Below are 24,110 nucleotides of genomic sequence, written 5' to 3' on the forward strand. Positions count from 1 at the left end.
TTAAGAATAAAAATAATAAAACCTACAATAGTAGGTAGAGTAAATGATGCATGGATACACCACTTCTGTAGAAGGAGCTAGCATATAAAATCCTACCCAGTTAAATGCATAATTCTATTTGGCATTTGAATTAAACCAATACTGAAAGCGTGATTATTATGCTAGAAATATAGAAATGGTAATAACAAAATTCTTTGAAATTATGAGTAACCGAATTATAAAATAATATTTGACTGATTGAAAATATCAGTTAGTAAATGCTCTTAGAGAATTGTTTTCTGCTTTTTAGCTTTTCTTTATGTATCAAAAAAAAAAATGCTCTTAGAGAACAAGAAGGCTGGAAGCTTTGGAAAAAATTAGTCATAACCATTCCTAAAATTAAACTGGTAACCAATATATGTCTCCAATTGAATGTTAATTTATTAATTTATCATCTCCCTTTGGTTGTCAATTTATTCTCTTTTATTGTGAGACTGTGACATATTTAATAATTAGTTCAACTTCTCAACTGGACTACTGGAGGGTCCCTCATTCATGTATTGTCTAATTTAGGTAGTTCGTTAGGTGAAGGGAACCCGATTTCTTTATGTCTTTCAAATCACATAAATTTTTACATAGACACTTGCATATTAGCATATATAATAAGTTAGCATCACAGTTTTCTCGTGTGTCTCCCTCAGGTGAATTCTCATAATTAACTTACTGCTAGTCTTTTCGAACCGTGTCTGTCAACTGCAACAATAAATTTCTAGCGGAAGAATTATGTGACTCAGAGACGAATTGATTCTCTAAGGTGAATCAGAAAATAGAACTGAACTTTGAAAGAGACCACATAAGTCACGTGAAATATATGTAATGGATTTGAAAGTAGTTACCATCACGTACGAGGAGTCCAAAAAAAAAGTGAATTGTATTTACAGAATTTGCTATATATTTATGGATTTTATTAGTGTTATGTTACATGATTTAAGTGTTGTTTCCAACACACACAAAAAAATGGAGAGAGAAAGTGGAATGATAAAAGAGAAAGAAAAACATGTGGACCCCACCTCTTTAATGTGTGTGTAGGAAAGTGATGTTATATCATGTTACATGATAAACATAAAACCCTATATTTATTTACACTTGTAATCAAACATTAAATATACACTTAACATTACCCGAAAAGATAAAAATTTAGCACACCTCGATTATAGATTTTCCTTTAAAAATAAGTATCTGAGTTTTTTTAACTTGGACAACTATTCAACAACTCCCTAAAAAACAATATCTAGATAATCACTTCCTTTGTAACCCACAGCTATACCAACAACTGGGACATGCAGATTTTCTCATCGCCGCCACCAGGATGTCTTGAGAGAGTAGACAATAGGGGAGTAGCATTCCACAGAGGCCAGAACTGTAGCTTGTTAGTTTCCTTCCTTTTTATTCCAAAATAAATAAATAATAATAATCACTTCCATTTTTTTTATTAGTTGATTACTTTTTACTGTCAATCCCACATTTGATTTTTTTTTTTTAAACCATCAATACACTAATTGAAGAGATCTTGCTCAGAATAAACTCCGAAATTTTGCATTAAAAATGAATATTTATATATACAAGACAAAGGAAGAAATAATTAATTAGAATATATTTGAATATACAACAAGGTAAATAATAATCTGAATGAGCTCCTCTGATAAAACCTTTCTAATCAGTGTAATCTAAAATTTTCCCTGACAAGAGAAGGTTTTAATAGCCTGCCTGGAATGAGAGGATCCTACAACAATTTTACCTTTGCCAGCAACAATTACCCGCACTAAACAAGTGCTAGGAATCTTGTTAAAGCTCCTTTCCACCACTCGTCTTTAAATTCAACATATATGTTGGTTAGTAGAAATTCTAACACAAATTAGCATTTACTTTGACACCACTAGTTGAGGAAGTAAGCTTTTAGAGAAGACTCTACCAATAGTAAGCTTGAAAGACTTTTGGACTCGCAGAAAATTGGCGATTCAGGCTTATTTTGATGCTGGCAGCAAGAACCTTGATCTATATGAATTGAAGTTTGGACTAGGTCTTTATAGAAGCAACTCCAGTGTCGACATTATTTCGCAAGAAACTGCACAGTTTGAGCTAAACCCAATTTGGGATCCCATAATGCAATACTTGTACTTCAATCTGTGTATCTTTACTGAAGATAACATAAGCTGGCAACTATTATTGAGAATGTATGGATATGATGATACATGCTTTACAACTTATAATCAGACAACAGAAAAACTAGCAAAGGACATCAAAGTTCAGATTTGATCAAACTCAAAGTCCAAGATTTCATCCATGGGAACTCCAAATGTTGATCGAACATATACAATCTATCTTCAAAAGGGATGTCATTTCAGGCGACAAGGTCAACTTCATCTCGATCAGGGGAAACCACATCTAATCTCATCATGCTTGTATAATGATCAGGAACGGGAGCCCCAGCATGCACACAGAGTTCCACCACAGCTGGTGCCTTGCCATAATATCTCTTCAGATTGTTATTCAGAGCAGGCCCATTCAGATCCTCAACATGCCAAACATAATTTGGACCCACAACATCATCTATTGTTGCCTCTTGCCATGCATGTAAACCATTCCGAGACTGGTGCTTTGAAGCCTTGCACATTCTCAACTTGTGTCCCTTGGGACCGACCTGGACCTCAGGACAATATCCACAAGTATTCACAACATACTTCTCCATGATCTTCTTTGCACCTGATGTCATCTCAAACCATGAGTCCAGTGTCTGTTTACTTAAATCCCTTAAGTTGCTCCTTTCTTCACCACTCAACTGATCCAGATGGCTGTTGTGCTCCACTAAATTCCGGACCTTCTCTAAAGGCTTGGTCAACATAGAGGATGAACCCACAAAAAGTTTGACATCATCTAAGGAACATTTTCTTTTAGTCTCATCCTCCCCGACCCCAACTAGTTTGGGGTAAAGGTGATGTTGTTGTTCATCCTCCTTCACAACGGATTCAAAATCTACAATTCTTCCTTCGATACAATATACAGGTTTTGTTCTCCTTCTAGTGGGATGCTTTTCAAGGTCTAGACCCGCTTGTATACAGAGTTCAACAATGGCAGGGATACGAGGAACACTGAACCTCTCATCATGTCCTACTCTTGGCTTACCAACACGGTCAAAAAGATGAAAGCATTTTGGGAAGAAGACCACATCTCGAACCCCTCCCCTTCTCCAAACATGGGTTGCATTCCGGGAATAACTCTTTGGTCCATTACATGTTCGAATTTCATGACCAACATAACCAATGTGAACCTCATTACAGAGCCTGATAATGTGAAACCAACAAGTACAAGCCAACGCAACTTAGAAATTGGTTCCAAACTCAAAATATATCAACTACAAGTTCTATTCTTCATATATCAACTTATGATACTTCAAAAGAAACAATGATTTTGTTGTTTTCACCCTTTCCTTATCATATTCTAAAAAACAGTAAACAAAGTGACATTTTTGTAATTATTAGTGAAACAATATCAATTATTCTACCAAATAAACATATCAATTAAAAGTGAAAACCGAAAAACAATTAAGTGCATACTCGCAGCGCAGGACGGGAATGACTCGGACGAGTTGACTCAGACCGGAGAGGAGAGACCTGCGAGCTTGATAGACACGATGAGCCACCTCCACCAGTTCTGGAACCAATAACCCGTTCTCCGGAGCTTCTTCCAAAACCCTACAAGGATCTTTCTTTCGCGCTTCTCTCTCCTTCTTCGCCCTCTCAATCAGAACCTTCATCGGCGTCACATACGCCTTCCTCTCCGACTTTCTCCGCAGAGGCTTCGGAACGTCGGAGTATGAGACTAGCTCGTCGGGATCGTCCACGGATGCCGCCGCCGGCCATGTCTCCGACGCGAAGGAGAGATTTGCGTTCAAGCGGTAAGACAGTCGCTTCAGAAGAGAAAGCTCCGAAAAGATGACGGTGGCACGCATGTCCCCGCCGTCGTGCAGGTAAATGGTGCTGTTACCGGAACGGGGATGGATGCGCCGGAGCTCCGGTGTCGATTCCGAGAACCCTGAGATTCCTGACCCGACCGGGGGCTATAGATTCATAGGGGTAAAGCTGAGCCCATACCCAAGCTTGCTCAATGGCCCAACGAGACGCAGTTTTTTGGGCTTTCTCAATTTAAATTGGGCCCAATGTTGAAGTTCTTGCTGGACCAAAGACAAAGTTACAAGAAAGAATGTTTGATGTGGATGCCGGTTTTTTTTTTTTTTTTTAACAATTATTATAAGGGAAAAACTAATATTATGTTGTAAGAAAGTTCTTAGGTCATGTCATAGAGACAAGAGATTGTGGGGTCCACTATTTTTAAAATAAAAAAAAAAAAGTAAAAGAATTGATGGGCCCACTTTTATGTTTGTGTAGGAAGATTGCTTGTGTCATGTAAAAGGAGGAAAACATTACCCTTATTATAATTAAACTTTTATCAGTACGTTAGTGATGTTACTTTAAAAAATAAGAGTAAATATCTTTTTCGGTTCTCAACAAATATCACGATGCCCGCTAAAGTCTCTAGCAAATAAAAAAGCTATTTGTGATCTTTACGAAATTCAAAATGGACCCATTTTAGTTATTTTGAGGACTAATATGGGTCTTTTTTGAATTTGTGAGGGACCACTGTTTTAACTAAATGGATCCATTTTGAATTTTTTAGGGACCATAAATAGCCTTTTTTATTTGCTAAAGACTAAAGCAAACATCGTGATGTGTTTGCTTTTATGTGCTAAACTTTTCAATCTTATAAGTTGTTTAACTAGTTTCTATTCTCTAAACTCCTTCGACCTATTAGAAGGATCCGTTAGAGCTTTCTTAATGTTTGGTCAATTTACCGTAAGAAATGGAAGGGGTGATCCCTTATAATGGTGGGATTTTTCTATTTTGCAATTTTAAGACTTTTTGTTGTTGTTCATTTCCATGAATTGTCCTTTCTTTCCGTGTATAGGGTAAGGCTAAATTCTTTCTTGTCTATGTACAAGTGTTTGACAAGATTATTGAAAAAATATATAATTAAAATTTTGATGAAAGAGTTTTTGTTTTAAAAATGTATTTTTTAAGATAATTAAAACCAAAGATGTTATAAGTGATAGGTTACTAGAATGATAGTTTTTCCCACCTTATTTGTCTAATTCCTTACAAAACAATTTGTCATCAATGACTTTGGCCTTCAAAAACATCTAAGACAATTAAGTGGTCTAAATTAAAAAAAAAAAAAAAGATCGGGTCAAACTATTCGCCCTTTTTACCCGTGATAATTGAATAACATTAAAATTTAAGGATCCTTTTTTAGTGGGCAATCATCTCAAATTGGTGAATTGTACAATGTTTGAAATGAAAAGACTCTCCTACCTCAGACTTTTTTAGAAGAAAAATAAAATTAAATAAGGGTTTAGTTAACTTCCAAAAGATAATATAACAAATCAGGATCCCTTCTATTTAGCTTGTTTATTTAACAAAATAAGTACAACTTCAGTCTAGTTTTAAGGAATCTATAACAACTATATTTTCTCCAGTAAAAACCAGAGCTTTTTTCTATTTTTTATACTTTGGTTTCAAAGATATAACTCATTTAAGTTCCCATCAACCACTCTAATAAATTCTCTATTCAACTGTACACAATTATTGAAGAAAATAATACTAAGTCGTTTCCTTTTTTTTTTTTTGAAACTGCTCCTAATTACTTTTTTGATACGAATAAGAACACTTCGGTATTCTTACAGGTTCAACTCTTTAATCCGTCTATGGGACTAATTCATAGTTCAGATACGAGTCTAAGAATTACGGTACTTATGTCCCTCCCCTACTCAGTCGTTTCCTTGCATTACATAAACGGAAACACAAAAAGAAAAACTTCTTTCCTTTTTTTTTTTTTAACAAAATTTAAGCATTGCATAAGAAAATGATATAATAATTACTCTTATATACAACAAAAGGGTCACCACGTCAGCTAACTGGGGTAAATGCAGAAGTTATGATCCAATATTCTCTCACTTCACAGGAAGATGATTACAGAAGAGAGAAAAAAAGTGAATTTATAACTAGTGAATCTTATAGTTACACAGTTATTATCATCGGTATCAAATAATCGTTCAAAACAGTTAGATGAATCAATTTTTGAAGGGGTAGGATATTGTGGATTAGAATTACTACTAATTAATTTCACCGTTAGATTAATTATGTTGATCCAACGGTTATATTTATTTTCATCTTTTGTATGGTTATAATTTCTCATATTTAATTTAAAAGCATTAAATAAGAGAAATCATAACCATACAAAGGTGAAAATAAATATAAAGTATTAAATATAAAAAATCATAATCATACAAAGATGAAAATAAATATAATCGTTGGATCAACATAATCAATCTACCGGTGAAATTGATTAGTAGTAACATTGATAGTAACACTAATTGGTTGTTATACTATCCTTCCTTATTTTTGAATTAAATAAAGGATTTGCTTTTTCCTGCAGATAAATCATTTGCAGAAGCCTAATACGATGCCATTTTGGAGTAAAAATTATAGTATTTTTGTAATTTTAATTTTTTTCAGAGTTATTATAATTTTTATAATTATAATTATTTAATTTTTTTTAATTCCAAAATAACGTGTTTTTGGGAATAAATGCATTATCTGCACGCAGAAATATTATTCTGTTAAATAAAACTAATTTGGACGGTTATTTATTCTCTAATTAGTAAAAGGCAAATACTGAAAAGTACCAACTCTTCTTGGCATTCTGTTGCTAAATTTGTTCCCACCCACTCTTACGTTTCTCTCTATCATCTTCTGACTTTCTGGTTAGTTCTGAATATTCTGATAATGCTCTTAGTAAGTTCTTCATCCATCTCCGTCTCGCTCTCAGGTAGAGCAAAGCTTCTACCTTCTCTGTCTTCCTCTGCACACATTTCCAACTCTGTGAAGGGTTCTTCTGCTTTGAGATTCTCCAAGAGAAATGTGGGTAGTGGGGTGGTGGTTCAGGCCTCCGAGGAGCATAACAATCGACCCGTTTTGGATATAGCGTTTGAACCTTTCGAGGAAGTGAAAAAGGAGCTTCTTGTTATCCCCACCATGCCCCATGAATCACTGGCTCGCCAAATGTACACTGACCAGTGTGAGGCTGCACTCAACACACAGATCAAGTCAGCTTCAAGTTCTTCTTTTCTACGCTATTTGTTAATCTTTTTCTCATTCCTCGTATGAACATTCGACATGGAATCTTGATTTTCATACGCACTGGCACTGCTATGAGGGTGGCATTGATTATTAATTATGATCTATCAAAAATATGTGGTGCCTGATAAATAATAAAGTTTTAATTTTTTTAATAAAAAAAAGAATTTTCGTTTGTTGGCATATAACTTATCGTGGTAGTGAATCTTTTGGTGATGATTCATGATAGAAACTCAGGGTTATGAGATTTTGGTTTTCAGCTGAAGTTAGAAAGGCTACAGGTTCTTTCTATTGTGTGTGTCAGTGTGTCTGTGTGTTAATTTGAGAAAAAAAAGTGTTAAATTGTTTTATGTATATGCAAATATCTCGTGTAATTCTTTATTTTTCTCTTGATTCAGCGTGGAATACAATATCTCCTTTGTGTATCATGCAATGTCTGCCTACTTTGACAGAGACAATGTTGCTCTGAAGGGATTGGCCAAGTATTAACCTCGAAAATCCCAGGTTCTTTTCTAATTTGGATTTTATTATAATCTGACTGTTCGTAAATTACATACAATTTGCAGATTTTTCAAGGAATCGAGCTTGGAGGAAAGACAGCATGCTGAGAAAATGATGGAATATCAGGTATTTTGCTGCATTCTTTGCTAATATATTTCTAGCATTCTTTTTGTTCATTTTTTTCCGGATGATTACCAGAACAGAAGAGGGGGAAGGGTTCAGCTGCAGTCAATGCTGAGGCCGTTTTCTGAGTTTGATCATGAAGAAAAGAGTGACGCATTAAATGGTAAGTTGTGTATGTGATTTCTTTTAATGTATGTAATAAATATTGGAAATTTTAAATCTAATTTCTTTCTAGCTCTTAGTGTTTTATAGTTTATGTTCGATACCCGTGAGTTTTCCATCATTATGAGAACTATGCATGAGGCAACCTTGATTAGTGTTGGTTTGTTCTATTATTTGTGAATGGGTTGTTTCTCTAATTCTACTTGCAACTTTTGTTTCGCCCTATCTCGCAGCAATGGAACTTGCATTGTCTCTGGAAAGGTTGAACAATGAGAAGCTTCTAAATTTACACAGCGTAGGTCACTTCTTGAGTTATACTTTTCTCCTTATTTTTGTAAAACCTTTTATCACTCCTTATTTTTGTTAAATGCCAATAACTAGCTTTTTTATGACTAATGCAGTTAGGAAATCAAAACAATGATGTGCAACTTGTCGACTTTATTGAAAGCGACTTTTTGGTCGGTCAGGTAAAGTAACTTCTAGTGTGATTCTTTCTATTGCTGACAGGACAGGAAAAATTAAATAAAGCAGAATAAAAATTTTGTTCTCATCAATTTGTTTTATGCTTCAGGTGGAAGACATTAAAAAGATCTCAGAATATGTGGCTCAGTTAAGAAGGGTGGGCAAAGGACATGGTAATTTGTTACTTGCGCCTTATAAACAAAACGATTGGCTCATTATTTCATATACTTGGCGTGGTGAAATTAAAATTATTTACTGGTGAAATTGCAGGAGTTTGGCACTTTGATCAAATGCTACTTATCGGAGGTGTGGCTGCATGATAGTTATCTACGAAATTGCCTACAAGCATCTAAGAAAAAAATTATGCCTCTGAACTCAATACATATCTTCATTAATCCCCTCTCTTTCCTACCCATTCTCTTTTCCTTTTCCTAGGCTTCTTCATGATTTGCCGTGGATGTTTTTAATTTGAAGTATTAGTCTAGTCAGAGTAGTTAGGTTGATGTTAGTTTGCAAACTAAGTTGACCATGAATCTTAGCAAATTTGAGGCTTGTGCTTGTGCATAAATGTGTTTAATCATTTTAACAAAGAGGCTACGATAAAAAAACATGGTATACCAATGCCAAATACTCTTGAACGCAATCTTATTACTAGCATAAATATGTAGGGAATCCAAGTAGTGGCTGCTATTATTACAACCATCATGCCAAGGAAGCCATTTCTTCCTTACATCTCAACCTTATCTATGGGCACTGGGCAGCGAGACCAATGGTTTTAAGCCTTGCCCAATTTGGAAAACCTAAACTAATTACCAACAGCATCATGGACGTGGATGGTGTGAAAGCTACACAAATGTCCATATGCTTTTCTTCCTCTGTTCCTCCCACCAGTCACCACTCAACCTTTGCTTCATCATCTGTTATGGAACGAAGGCGAAAACGACCTTGGCATCATTGAGGAATCGGAAGTTCCGCAATTGTTTTAGATTTTAGAAATAGATACAACATCTAAATTACATAGTATCAATTTTTAGCAATGTCACGTTATCATCTCTACCAAAAATCACGGATATACATACAGGAAATTGGTAGCTAACAAGTAAATGAAATACGAATTCAATTGAAAATTTAAAGCTTTAACTTTAAGTTGTTAATTGAGGTTATATTAGTCATTTTTATATTATATTTTTTTAATATGAATTGATATTTTTTATATTAATTATTTTGTAATAGAATGAAGGCGGTGGAAATAAAAATATCAATTCAATCAAAAACTTAAGGAATTAAGCCATATTATGTTAATAATTTTTTGGGGTTTTAGTTTGTCTTTAATATGACAAGAAAAAAATTTCTACAAACACAACATTTTGTGGAGTCCACACTTTATAAAGTAACAAAAAAAAAAAAACTAATGCACGCAAAATGAATCTCTATAACATTACACATCAATCTTCCTACAACATAATTCTTATAAAACTCTAATTTTTTTGTTATATTTCTGTAATAAAGTTATAGTTATACCCATCAATCCTGCAGCGTACTTCTGATAAGTTCTAACTTTTCCATCAACCAAAACATGTTGTTGCATGAGAATGGAAACGAGGCTATTTGAACCAAGGGGGGTGTAGTTATCCCTTTAATTTTCCTGTGTTTTATTCCCAATGGGGTCATTTAAGAAGCGTTTGGTATACGAGAAATTTTTTTATCGGATAATATAGTAAAAAATTTATTTTTCCTGAAATGTTACTAAAAAATTGTTTGGTAGATCCATATTTTTTCAGAAATATTTGATTAATTCTACTGATTTTATATTTGGTTGATTGTAAAATATTAGTGGGAACGTGCACCTTTTACTTTTCCATTTAAAAATTATAATAACATTACTGAGAGAAGAAACAGATCTTGTACTTGTGTGAGCCACAGTCATTGGAAAAAAAAATTGTACATATCAAGCGGTTAAGTGCTCCGTAATCAAATTTCGAAGGAGTGGTATTTCAGAGGGTCACGTATGCTGGTTTTTAGCGGTTCATCAATTAGAAGAATTAACCACAGGAGATATTAGTAATATACAATTTTCGAATGTGTTATCCACATTACACACAATCAAATTTCTTAGTATAAAATGAGATTGTAACCTTCAACTTGAAATCCTACTTCTGTTCTCCCTTTTCCTTCCATAAAATGGGGTTTTATTATCCCTGCGGAACTTTCTGGAACGAAGACAAATGAGGATAACCAATGTTACCTCCGAGTTTTGACGGTAGAGTACATCGTCTTCCTCAGATTCGACAAGATAGACGGAGGGAGCAGCTAATGTAATTTGGTACCGGATATTGGCCAACACAATACTTCACAGATCATACAAACCACAGGGTTAATTTAGTCCACCTAATCGTTGTTTATTTTTCACTTTCCTGGGCAAGCAAGAAATCCAACTAAGCTATGATATTTCAACGATGGTATCTGTACAGAACTTTGCACACAATTGCAAAATCCAGGAAAACAAATATGTGGGAAACTTTTCTCTTTTTTGCAACCAATCGTGATATTTGAATTTTCCGTAGCATGGTTTCCCAGGAATTGATAAATAATCCTAGTAACAAACACTAAATAATCATACAAACCACAGGGTTAATTTAGTCTTATTATCGTAAAATTTTGAAAGACCGTAATTTTTGACTCGGGAATTCAAATTAGATATTTTTTTATTTCATGTAACTTTTCGATATCTATACAATGAAACCTCATTTAACATATTTTATTTTCCATAAACATAGTTCAAATTTGCAACAGTAGTTCCACAATCACATAACCCTTGATTTGTTTAGCTTCCTCGATTTTTTAATCAGTTTTGTTGAGATTTTAATTAATTAAATTTATTTCTGTTAGAGTTACAACAATACATGTGCGAGACAATAGTTAATTTCAAAATTTGTTTTTGCGAAAAAAAAAATGAAGAAAAATTGGGAACAAAAATGGAGAACCCTAATAGTAGGGAAAGAAAGAACAAAGCAGAGATAGATGATAACACGTGACCATGTTTGATGCCTTTGAAGTTATGTTTGTGGTACTATTATTACAAATTCGAGTTATATTTGCGAGAGGTAAAATTTGTCAAATGAGATGTCATTGCAGAGATGATAACAGGGAAGTTATCTATCAGTGAATAAAAACAGAAAAAAGGATAAGGATCTCAATTCGAGGAGAGATTGCGCCTCCTAAACCAGGATTTCTGGAATGAACAATTTCTTATTTTTCTTGTGGTAAGATACATAGGTATTTATAACCCTACTCTCTCACCAATAACAGAAAACAAAGGCATGCACCAGCATCTACACGCTTGGCATGACTTATGCCTGCTAACAGAATGAAAAACAGAATGGAAATACACTCTCCCCCATTCAATTAACTACAGACAAAAACAAATAGTCACTCCTCTCAACCAAGTATACTATGCAGTAAAATCCCTCATCCACTTGGGCTTGACCTTGCTCCTCTTAGACATCCTGACCTTTGTATTGGGCTGATACTCTTCTATGTTATCATCCATTTCCCCTTCTGAGTTTATTGGACTATTGTCAAGTACTGGGCCTACCAAGGAAAATCCATTCTTATCATCCCCTTCTCCTTTTGCAAACACCTTGTCCTCAAGGTGCAAGGAAGGATAAGCTGTCAGAATTTCATCTCGCAACTCCCAAGTTGAGTCTTCAGGATACATGCCTTCCCACTGAATCAATAATCGTGGACGACCCGTAGCTGAGTCCGTGGCAGCATCCAACACAGCTAGTGGTTGGATTAATGGTTGATTCAAACGTGCAGCAGTGGGCAAAGCAAGAGGTTTGATATGAAGGTCCTGATGGAATGGTTTGAGCAGTGAAGCATGAAACACCGGATGTATCTTGGAATCATATGGAAGTTCCAATTCAAAAGCAACACTGCCTATGCACTTGATGATTTTAAAAGGTCTGTAGTACCTTTTGGCCAACTTGTGACTTGTGCGATTAGCAAGAGAATGCTGCTTGTAGGGTCGAAGCCGTACCAGCACCAAATCACCTAAGTTGAAAATATGATCCTGCCGATGTTTATCCGCGGCCTCCTTCATAGCAGCTTGAGCCTTTGTCAGTTTGGATTTCAGCTGAGTGAGAACGTCCTCCCTGTTACAAAGTTCTGAGTCAACAGCTTCCACAGAGCTGGACCCTGCAACATATTGTGGTAGTGAAGGTGGTTCACGGCCAAACACAATTTGAAAAGGTGTAAAACCCGTAGAGGAATGAACAGAAGTGTTATAACAATACTCAGCCCAATGTAAAAATTTTCCCCACGCCTTAGGGTGCTCATGAACATAAGCACGCAAGTATTGTTGCAATACGCGGTTGAGTACCTCAGTTTGACCATCACTTTGTGGGTGATAAGCGGATGACATTCGAAGCTTCGTGCCACTGAGTTTAAATAGTTCTTGCCAGAACCTACTCATGAATATAGGGTCCCTATCAGAAATTATGCTCTTTGGCATTCCATGAAGACGACAAATCATTTGACAAAAGAGCTCTGCCACCTTTACAACTGTGAATTGAGTAGGGAGCATCCCAAAATGACCAGCCTTTGACAATCGGTCAACAACCACAAAAATAACAGTATGATTTTGGAAGGAAGGCAGCCCTACTATAAAATCCATAGTTATGTCTTCCCAAACTGCCTTAGGTATCGGAATTGGCTGAAGCAGCCCTGTTGGCCGAGTGGTGGGAGTCTTAATTTGTTGACAAGTGAGGCACTGCTGTATAAATTTTGTGACATCACCTTGCATGCCATGCCAGAAAAAATTTGCTCCTACTCTAGCATAAGTTTTCTTTATGCCCATGTGACCACCACTAGGTGATGAGTGGAACTCTTCGAGAAACAGCTGTTTGAGTGTTGAATTTCGTGGGACAAAAATTCTGCCTTTGAAAATAGCAAGCCTTGCACCAAAGAAAAATCAGGATGAGATTTCGGATCCAGCTCTAAGTCTTGCGGTAATTTCTGGACCTCAGAGTCAGAGTCATACTCCCTTTTGATTTTGAACAACACATCAAATTGTGGTACCGTCAAGGCAAAAATTTGGGAATTGGAATCATGCCTGTGAGACAAAGCATCTGCTACCTGATTTTCAGCACCAAGTTTATAAGTGATGTCATAATCATATCCCAGTAGCTTGGAAAGATAAAACTGCTGGTCAGGAGTTTGAATCGTCTGAGACATAAGCTCCTTTAGACTGCGTTGGTCAGTATGAATGGTAAATTTCCTCCCTAACAAATAATGGCGCCATTTCTTAATCGATTCCACTATGGCGTGCAGCTCACGAACATAGGTAGAGGAGGTTTGCAACTTAGTACAGAACTTTTTGCTGAAATAAGCTATAGGGTGTCCTTGTCGGAGGAGTACAGCACCCATGCTAGTCCCAGAGGCATCCGTCTCAATTGTGAAGGGAACAGAAAAATTTGGTAAGGCTAATACAGGGGATTGAGTCATAGCATGCTTCAACTGTTCAAAAGACTCTTGAGCTGCAGGTGACCAGACAAAGGCATCCTTTTTTAGCAAGTCAGTCAACGGAGCAGCAATGGAAGCATACCCTTTGACAAACCTTCGGTAGAATCCGGTCAGCCCCAAAAAATCACGTAATTGCTTAAGAGAAACAGGGGGTGGCCAAGCCAACATCGCAGTAATCTTTTCAGGATTAGGACCAACACCATCTTTAGAAATGATGTGCCCAAGATATTCCAAAGAACCTTGAGCAAACGTGCACTTGGATTTTTTGAGAAAAAATTTGTGCTGCAGCAGTTGAGTGAATGCCTCCTCCAAATGCAGAATGTGTTCCTCTAAAGACTTGCTAAACACCAAAATATCATCAAAAAATACAATGATAAAACGACGAAGAAAAGGTTTAAATAAAGAGTTCATGGTGGATTGAAATGTAGCCGGGGCATTACACAACCCAAACGGCATAACCAAGTATTCGAAATGACCTTCGTGTGTGCGAAAGGCTGTCTTTGGGATGTCAGCTGGATGCATGAGAATTTGATGGTACCCGGAACGTAAATCCATCTTCGAAAAACAACTGGCCCCATAGAGTTCATCGAGCAGCTCGTCTATGGAGGGAATTGGAAAACGATCGCGCTGTGTGATGGCGTTGAGGGCCCGATAGTCAGTACAAAAACGCCATGAACCATCCTTCTTCTTGACAAGTAAGACAGGAGAAGAAGAAAAGGCTATTTCTATTTTGGATGATACCGGTTGTCAACATTTCAGATGTCAAGCGTTCGATCTCTCTTTTCTGAAAATACGGGTACCGATACGGACGAACATTGACAGGCTGAGCTCCGTCCAACAATGGAATATGATGATTTGTCGATCTGGGTGGAGGAAGAACGGTCGGGCTGTCAAAAAGAGTTGCAAATCGAGTGAGGAGGTCAGCAATTTCAAGTGGAACGGTGTCAGGAGACGGTGCAGTCGGTGGTGACAGTGAGCCTTGGAGGTGAAACATTTCAGTAATGGAATTGGTAGAAACCATGCGACGCATTTGGGCCACCGAAACACTTTGGGCCGCCATGGTGGGATTTCCTTGGAGAGTAACAACTTTGCCATCCCTAATAAACTTCATGGTCAAACTATCGAAATCCGTAAGGATGGGCCCCAATGTTTTTAGCCATTGGACCCCCATGACCAAATCGGCCCCAGAAATAGGTAACAGGAATAAATCCACAATAAAAGAGTGATCACCAATAACTAAAGGAATTTGCTTACACCAAGAGTTACAATTTAACTCCTCACCGTTGCCCACCAAAACTTGGAACCCTTGGGCTTGTTGCACTGATAGGCCCAAAAAACGGGCGAGCCTTGGCTGAACGAAATTGTGGGTACTCCCACTATCTATGAGGACTGTCAGTTGGCCTTTACCAATTCGGCCCTGTACGCGTAGGGTCTGAGGACCGTGTGACCCAAAAATGCGTGGAAGCTTATCTGAGCAGCGTCTTCCTAGCCGTGAAGGTTCGAAGGTGCAGCAACAAGAGGAGTCGCATCAGTATCTTCCATTAATAACTGATGCATGTCAGGAATGTCCTCTGTTTCGGGCGACACAAGCAGAATCATGAAGGTGCGTTTACAGCGATGCTCGCGATGGTATTTCTCATCGCAATAATAGCGTAAACCTTTCTCGCGCCGGACCTGAAGTTCGTCTGGAGATAAACGTTTAATCTGCGGTTTAGATCCGGAAAACGATTTAGGTTCAGAACCTATTGCATGACTGGATGGAGATGCAACACCCTTGTTCATCGTTGCAGTTAACAACAGAGCTCTGTTATATCCCCCTGAAGACGACGTAAAAGAATGTCGAGGTTTAAAAGCTGATTTCTGGTCGCTTAATTTGTCCTCTTGGAGATGGGCTAGCCCGATTGCCTGGGCTAAGGACATAGGTTGAAGAGCTTGAACATCCCTGCGAATGTCCGGTTTGAGACCAAAGATAAAGCAGCTGAGGAGGTAAGGAGGTGGTAGTCCAATACATCTGTTTGCTAAGACTTCAAACTGAGATTGGTACTCACGCACAGATCCCGTTTGGAGAAGTTTCATGAGGTCACCCTTGGGGTTCTCATATTGAGAAGGGGCAAAACAGAGTTCCAAAGCGTGAAGTAATGCCGACCACGAAGTGACCTGACCATTGGCAAACATCCATTTATACCAATTCAGAGCTTCGCCTTCCATGTAAAAGGAAGCAATTCTGGGCCGTTGGTCTTCAGGTGTACCATGAAATTCAAAAAACTGGGTGATTTTGAAAACCTACCCTAAGGGATCTGAACCATCAAAGCGTGGAACATCCAACTTGATGGTGGCAGCTTTAATTGCGGTAGGAATGGTTGTAGTGTGAGTTGTGGAAGTAGCATTTGAGGCATTGGAACCTGACGAAGTTACTCTAGCCTCCAAGGAAGAAACCTTATGAGCCATGGTTTTTAATTCTTGTTGAAGGACCAGCTGGGATTGCAGAAGCTTGGCGAGGGTGGAATCAATGGGTTCGGGAGGTGGAGTGTGGCCGGTCATGGTGAAACGTACTCAATGAAGGCACCAATTGATAACAGGGAAGTTATCTATCAGTGAATAAAAACAGAAAAAAGGATAAGGATCTCAATTCGAGGAAAGATTGCGCCTCCTAAACCAGGATTTCTGGAATGAACAATTTCTTATTTTTCTTGTGGTAAGATACACAGGTATTTATAACCCTACTCTCTCACCAATAACAGAAAACAAAGGCATGCACCAGCATCTACACGCTTGGCATGACTTATGCCTGCTAACAGAATGAAAAACAGAATGGAAATACACTCTCCCCCATTCAATTAACTACAGACAAAAACAAATAGTCACTCCTCTCAACCAAGTATACTATGCAGTAAAATCCCTCATCCACTTGGGCTTGACCTTGCTCCTCTTAGACATCCTGACCTTTGTATTGGGCTGATACTCTTCTATGTTTTCATCCATTTTCCCTTATGAGTTTATTGGACTATTGTCAAGTACTGCGCCTACCAAGGAAAATCCATTCTTATCAAGAGATCTCAAAAAATTATTTGAAATAAAAAAAATCATCTGATTTAGATATCGAATAAAAAATAATAATTTTTCAAAATTTTATGATAACGAAACTAATATAATTATACCACTTGACACAATTATGTGAGTAAAAAAATGAAAGCTGCTATACTCATCTGAAAAAAATAAAATAAGTGTCAGGGGGTCACGACATTCGATACCACTGAACCTCCACACTACTAAACAACCCCGTTATAAATATTTAGGAATCAAATAACAAATAAATACATTAAAAATCCCCCTGCTGGTGAAAGAGCCGTGGAAATGACCTTCGGTATACAGGAGTATATAAACTCACTGATAGTGATTTCTCTTTTACTACTTTCCACGTAATACATTTTTAGGGTGTGTTTGGTATAAGAGAAATTTTTTTGGTGACCGGGAATCATGATTAATGGGAATTCAGTAGAAATTGAGTTTACTTGGAATCTTACAAAAGATGTGTTTGGTTCGCCAAAATATTACCGGGAATATTGGATAAAAATTACTGATTCCATATTTGGTTTATAACGAAATATGACTTGGAATATGAGGTTATTTTACAAAAATAACCCCAAACTATTTTTATTTTTGTAATTGATAGATTGGGTCTAGATTTTTATGTATATTGGGATATTTTTGTCTCAAAATTTATTGTTGTGCTTTCCCTTTACTTGGTATTCTGATTGGTATTCCAAATTACCATATTATTTTTGGTAATCTGAATAGTGACTTTTCTTTATAAATCTAATTACCGGTAATCCTTGGATATCCGAGAATCGTAATTTATTCCTTCTACCAAACGTAATAATTACATTTACCAAAAAAGAATTACCGATAATCCTCTCCAAAAATTTGAACCAAACACTCGCAGGCTTATTCAAGTTTCCAATTGTCTCTTGAGAATCGATACGACATACAATGTTTTGGGTTCTGCATCTGTGTATGTATTACACTTGGACGGAGCTAGTGTAACCACAGATGCAAAAGGTGACGACACGAAGGGACCAAATTCGTGTCCAAAATTATGCTCTTGGTTGTCTTATTCTCTTGTCTCGCGTCCAAATTCAGTTCACTTTTATTTTGTCCGTTATTGATTTCCGTACGTTTACGAAGGTTATGCTTTATTGAATTATATCTGTTAATTAATTATTATTATTCTATATTTTTGTGACTTTAATATTTTTACAATTGACATAAACAAATTATTTACATTTATTTTTAAAATGATATTATTTTGTGTTAAAAAATTAAAAATTATTATAATCTTGAAATAAGTTATAGTTACAAAAATACTTTAATTTTTGCTTCAAAATAATATTATTTTGAACTCAATATAAATAAGTTATCACAATAGAAAAAACAAACTTTTTTTTTATTTGCTATTATATTTAGGCAGAGAATTGCAGTAAAATCATTTTTGTATAAGAATAATTTTACTTGCAAACTTGGGAATTAATTCTTAATTTTTTATAAAAAAATAAACACTTTTTTAAATTAAAAAAATTACGAAGCTCGTGGTACGTTGTGTTCTACGACTATATGCTATAGTACTATCTACTTATCTAGTGTTTGTTGCCGCTTTAGGTTTAGTCTGTTTAATTTAAAAAAAAATTAACTTTTTAGAATATTCATACCACGCACATAAAAATTTAATTATTTATTTAAGGGATCTAATATTTTTCACTTTAATCAACACATATTAGGAAAAAATTATATTTATAAATATCTTTTATAAATTCAATTATGTAATTTAGGAAATACAAACACCTAAATATGTGTTTTTTGAAATACATAATTAAGTTTGTAAATAAAAAAATTTATAAATATAACTTTCTATCATATATTAATATAAAAATATCAAATTAATAAAGTAAGTTGACGACAAAAATCAATGAATTTTTATACACGTTTTTAATTTTTTTTCTTATTATTTAATATTTGTTGATTAATATTCGTAAATTTTTGGAGGCATAGATTGATAGAAAATAAAAAAAGAAGAAGAAGAAGTCAGAAACACAAGAATATCTTTGATATTATGAATACACCGGAAACTGAGTGTATCTTTCACTGATACCGTGACACATGTTTTATTTATATTAAATCTCTCTCTTTTAATTTTAAAATAAAATTTATTATTGATTTGAAAAAAATAAAATGTACTAAAAGTGAAAGATGTACCAAATTTATGCACCAAACAAATTTCCCAGAAACACTAACAAAAGGAGAAGTATAGAAATATGAGGTTGATATGACTTGTGAGCGGTGAGAGACAGTAACAGCATCCCAGGATGTCGAAGGTGGTATGTGTGACTGGCGGGAGTGGATGCATTGGGTCATGGGTGGTTCATCTCCTTCTAGATCGCGGCTACACCGTCCACGCCACCGTCCAAAATCTCAGTTAGTTACTTATTTTCATTAATTTCAATTGCACTAAAACACATAACCAAACCCCCTTCTAACTTATTTTTCCCTTTTCTGAACTAACAGACGATGACACCGAAACGAAGCATCTAGAAGCCCTCGAAGGAGCACCCACGCGCCTCCGTCTCTTCCAGATCGATCTCCTCGACCACGACTCCATCATCGCCGCAGTCCGTGGCTGCGCCGGCGTTTTCCACCTCGCCTCCCCATGCATCGTCGACCAAGTCCATGACCCTCAGAAGGAGCTTCTGGATCCCGCGATTAAGGGCACCATGAATGTCCTTGCGGCGGCCAAGGAAGCAGGTGTGCAGCGCGTGGTTCTCACTTCCTCCATCTCCGCGATTATCCCTAGCCCCTCTTGGCCTTCTGATGTTGTCAAGACAGAGGATTGCTGGACTGACATTGAATACTGCAAGCAAAAAGGGGTTTGTTTTCTTCTCTGTGTTTTTTTGGGTACCCATTAAGTGTAACTGTGTCTGTGTGAGACTCTGTGAGTGTGACACTGACTTTAGCTTCTTTTTTTTTTTTTTGGAACTGGAATGGAACAGTTGTGGTATCCAATGTCCAAGACTTTAGCTGAGAAAGCTGCTTGGGATTTTGCCAAGGAGAATGGTTTGGATGTTGTGGTGGTGAATCCTGGTACTGTCATGGGCCCTGTTATTCCACCAAGACTTAATGCTAGTATGCTCATGCTTCTGCGCCTTCTTCAAGGTGAATTATATATAGGTGACTAATAACCTCATTGTTTGCAAATTCCTATTTCTAGTTGTGCTTTAGGAGTTGCTTTGATCCTAGCTATGTTTGAGTTGCTTTCTGCTATGTTCTCTGTGAAAATTGGCTATGTGAGCTGGGAAAGTCCCTTAATTGTTGGCCCTAATGCTTATGTTGAACTTGTATATAAAATATTCTCAATTTAGGATTTTTAGGGGTTTACCAAGAATTGTGATTTTGTCTCTGTTGTGTTGTTGCAGGCTGCGCTGATACATACGAGAACTTTTTCATGGGATCGGTCCACTTTAAAGATGTAGCATTGGCGCATATTTTGGTGTATGAGAACAAAGCAGCAGCTGGCAGGCATATGTGCGTTGAAGCTATCTCTCACTATGGCGACTTTGTCGCAAAAGTTGCTGAACTTTATCCAGAATATAATGTGCCTAGGTAAGTAAGCCAAACTTGCTAGATGTATTGACAATGCAATGCAATGCAATCATCTACGGGTAAGTACCTTAAGATATTAGTGATGGTGCTTGGTCCTTGAATGGGTTGTTGAAGAACTGTTCATTCTTATTCTGAACACCAAGCAAATTGGTTAATGGGCAGGACAATGGTTTTCAGTCATGCACTAACTAATCAATCATCGGGTTGTGGTTTCTTGTTTTTAAGTTATGAACTATACTTTACCCTACATGGCTTTTTGCTGCAATGAATAGTTCATGTTGTATTCTTTCTCAAACATGCAAAAGGAAGGAGTTATTAGTAAGTTTGAGTAGGGATTTGAAGCTGAATATTTCTTTTAGATTAGCCAGTGTGTTGTGATCTTAATCAAAATATAAGGTTGTTGTAGTGCCACTAGTGATCATATTATCCAAAACTTGCTCATACTCTGTGTTTCATTTCCCCTTAAAGGATACCACGGGATACCCAACCAGGATTGTTGAGAGCAAAGGATGGGTCGAAGAAACTTATGGATTTGGGTTTGCAGTTCATTCCAATGGAGAAAATTATTAAGGATGCTGTAGAGAGTTTGAAGAACAAAGGGTTCATTTCTTGAATGATGCTGCTGCTGCTATTTGGAACCCCAGTTATGCCACTCAGTATAGACTATAGTTAGGTGACGGGCTGCAATATGAGTCCTTATGGCATATGAGTTGAGTCTGTATAATCTGTTTCCTCAATGCTTATGCAAAGTGACCCTGACTTGAATATTGTCATTTCTTTTTCTTTTTTTTTCCTTTGAATAAAACTAAAATAAATATGGAGAGTTGAGTCTCAATGAGTCCTTATGGCATATGAGTTGAGTCTGTATAATCTGTTTCCTCAATGCTTATGCGAAGTGACGCTAACTTGAATATTTATTGTCATTTCTTTTTCTTTTTTCCCTTTAAATAAAACTAAAATAAATATGGAGGTTAAGGACTTGAAATTATATGTCTGTTTCCTGAACTTTTCTTCGTGCTTTAAACATGCTGGGAACTGCAGATCACATAAATACTTTTTATGATCATGTGGGAAAAAATTATGAAAATTGTCATGTATTCTGATTCTATTTGTAGAGATTGGTGATTTGATCATTTCCGTAGATATTGAACTACTCTTAGCGTAGTTCACGCCATACCATCAATAGTCAAGCTACCAATATTATATACTAAATAAACCTTTCGTAGTCAGTCTCCCAGCAAATTATAGATTGCATTTGTGTATATATTTTTTAAGCTACCATTCATGATTGTATTACTGTTTAAAAGCAAATAAACAAGTCTTCCAAGCTATCCTTCAAATTCAATTTTCATAAGCATATGGGTTCATTAGGAAAAACCTGAATTCTATTAATTGTTACCAATTCACATTGTCTTTTACTTTAAATAATTAGAAGTTATAATGTACAAAAAAAAATTAAAAAAAATGTACGTCTGTTATGCTGAATCCCTTACATTGCCATAGTTTTAACAGGCTCTAAGTATAGGGTCTAATATTCTGAATTGAGAATCCAGCTACATTGCTATACATCTCAGTTTTTACACCACATTATACACTGAATGCCTAATCTACTTGTCACATATTATTCACTCACAAATGAGTCGATTGCCCTGACCCTAGTGGATTACTCTTGTTTAACCCCATCTAAATTTTTTTGTACTAAAAAAAAATGAGTCGATCATACAGTGTGGAGATTATACATTGCAATAAAGATTATACCAAAATCACGGTAAGAGAAAACAATAGTATATTGAATAGAGTTTCAACGGATTTTAAAGTAACCACATACACTACCCAAATTTTTTTATTAATAAAAAAAAAAATTGAAGAAGAATAAGGAGGAGGAGGTTGATTACCATTGGATATCAGGACAAATGTGGGCTAACCCAAAAGAAGACTTCACTCTCTCAAAGATGGCCTGGACGCTGTTCCTTTCCCCATACATAAGAAGGGCTTTATACCCTAGCTGTTACTACTTACTACAGAGGTTTAGATTTTCCCGCAGAGAAAAACAACTACGGGTCCCACCAAGTTTTTTGAAAAAATAAAATGAAAATAACATGGCACAAATTTTGGTGAGTCTATGGCTGCAAAAAAACTCCACTAATGATGCAGAAGAAGTGTTTTATCCATATAAGAAAAACAGAAATTTGGAGTGAGTGATAAAAGTTAGTGAACAACTAATATCTACTACAGCAAAAAAGGGAGGAGCAAAGGCAAGAGCTTTTCAAAAGATAAAGTAACAGTAATTACTTGCAACAAAATCAACGCTTTTCATAAAAAGAAAACTACGTTTGAAAACATACTTTGCAGAGAATAAGATAATAACGCATAACAAAAATGATAGGGTTTAACAACTCACCTGTTTGCGATAAAATAATGCTATCAAGAAAAATATTTTCCATTTTTATAAGAATATATTTTATCAAGAGAAAAATAATGCTATGAAGAGAAAAAAATAATTGATTTTTTTTTTTGTCTTTATCATATCTCTTAATCTTTATTCATAATTTTGAATATGACAACATAGATTGTAATTTTATATATAATTATTTTCGTCTAAAAAATGGAGATAGGTTAAGGGGTGTATTTGATTAGGATTTTAAAAGACTTTTTTGAGATAAAAAATCTTACCGATTTTAAATGACATTTTAGAATTGGTGAGACTTTATATACTTTTTTAAAAGACTTTTTTTACAATCAATATTTCATAGGATTTGATTTTAAAATTTGAGAGGACAATATGGATTAATAAGATTTTAAAAAATCATATGAATTTTTAACAAACATTCAAAATTACAAGAGTCAATACAAAAGGAAAAGGTTATACTTACAAACTATTTTTGTTTACAATATTTTACAACTATATCATTCATTGCAAATTAAATATTAATTAATAAGTTTGATTTGCGAAAATAATAACCATTGATTGACGAAAATCAACGGTTAAGATATGGTTGTAAAAGGTTGTAGACAAAAATAGGTTGTAAGTATAATCTTCTTCATACAAAAATAACAAAGAAATACAATGAAATTAATAAAAAAAGTAAAACCAAATATAATTTTCTCAATCAGTACAACATAACGGGGAAGGATATACTTACCACAAAAAAAGTTCACAACCTTTATAATTAACTTAATCACCATTGATTTCCGTTAATCTAACGGTTAAAATTTATTGAAAATTATTAGGTCGTATTTATTAATTCCCAATAAATTATAATCGTTAGATTGAAGAAAATCAATGGTGATTAGGTTGGTTGTAAATGTGGTAAAAAATTTTGGTGGTAAGAATATCTTGCCCCAAACATTAATATAATTTTTAACAAACATTCAAAATTACTAAACAACAGCTTTTCACATATCTAATGGGTTGAAAATCATCTTCTTCATTTGGTATCAAAGCTATGCATATATGAT

The 24,110-nt window shown here is 35.6% G+C and overlaps 3 protein-coding genes across 5 annotated transcripts; 2 read left to right on the forward strand and 1 right to left on the reverse strand.

Moving 5' to 3' along the window:
- Nucleotides 1-1,570: 1,570 nt before the first annotated feature.
- On the reverse strand, nucleotides 1,571-4,080 carry LOC133292754 (APO protein 3, mitochondrial). 2 transcript variants are annotated; one of them, XM_061491207.1, is made up of 4 exons: nucleotides 3,594-4,080; nucleotides 3,002-3,320; nucleotides 2,923-2,955; nucleotides 1,571-2,860 (listed from the first exon to the last, which is right to left on the reverse strand). In XM_061491207.1, exons 1-4 carry the CDS (start codon nucleotides 3,986-3,988, stop codon nucleotides 2,381-2,383), a joined length of 1,227 nt encoding a protein of 408 aa, XP_061347191.1. In that variant the 5' UTR covers nucleotides 3,989-4,080; the 3' UTR covers nucleotides 1,571-2,380. The 2 variants fall into 2 exon arrangements, with proteins under 2 accessions (XP_061347191.1, XP_061347189.1); XM_061491205.1 differs by having other exon boundaries at nucleotides 1,571-3,320.
- Nucleotides 4,081-6,878: 2,798 nt separating this feature from the next.
- Nucleotides 6,879-8,797, forward strand: LOC133292723 (ferritin-3, chloroplastic-like). Its single transcript, XM_061491156.1, has 8 exons — nucleotides 6,879-7,198; nucleotides 7,628-7,711; nucleotides 7,796-7,856; nucleotides 7,929-8,016; nucleotides 8,249-8,310; nucleotides 8,417-8,482; nucleotides 8,587-8,650; nucleotides 8,748-8,797. Exons 1-8 carry the CDS (start codon nucleotides 6,879-6,881, stop codon nucleotides 8,795-8,797), a joined length of 795 nt encoding a protein of 264 aa, XP_061347140.1.
- A 10,461-nt stretch (nucleotides 8,798-19,258) lies between these two features.
- On the forward strand, nucleotides 19,259-21,486 carry LOC133292728 (phenylacetaldehyde reductase-like). 2 transcript variants are annotated; one of them, XM_061491165.1, is made up of 5 exons: nucleotides 19,259-19,469; nucleotides 19,560-19,918; nucleotides 20,042-20,219; nucleotides 20,465-20,651; nucleotides 21,120-21,486. In XM_061491165.1, the coding sequence occupies exons 1-5, from the start codon at nucleotides 19,361-19,363 to the stop codon at nucleotides 21,262-21,264; spliced, it is 978 nt and encodes a 325-aa protein (XP_061347149.1). In that variant the 5' UTR covers nucleotides 19,259-19,360; the 3' UTR covers nucleotides 21,265-21,486. The 2 variants fall into 2 exon arrangements, with proteins under 2 accessions (XP_061347149.1, XP_061347150.1); XM_061491166.1 differs by having other exon boundaries at nucleotides 20,042-20,204.
- Nucleotides 21,487-24,110: the final 2,624 nt, after the last annotated feature.

This window comes from Gastrolobium bilobum, unplaced genomic scaffold, assembly GCF_033153095.1.
Source record: "Gastrolobium bilobum isolate Gb01-03AN ecotype WA unplaced genomic scaffold, APGP_CSIRO_Gbil_v1 utg6105, whole genome shotgun sequence".
Taxonomy (NCBI): Eukaryota; Viridiplantae; Streptophyta; class Magnoliopsida; order Fabales; family Fabaceae; genus Gastrolobium; species Gastrolobium bilobum.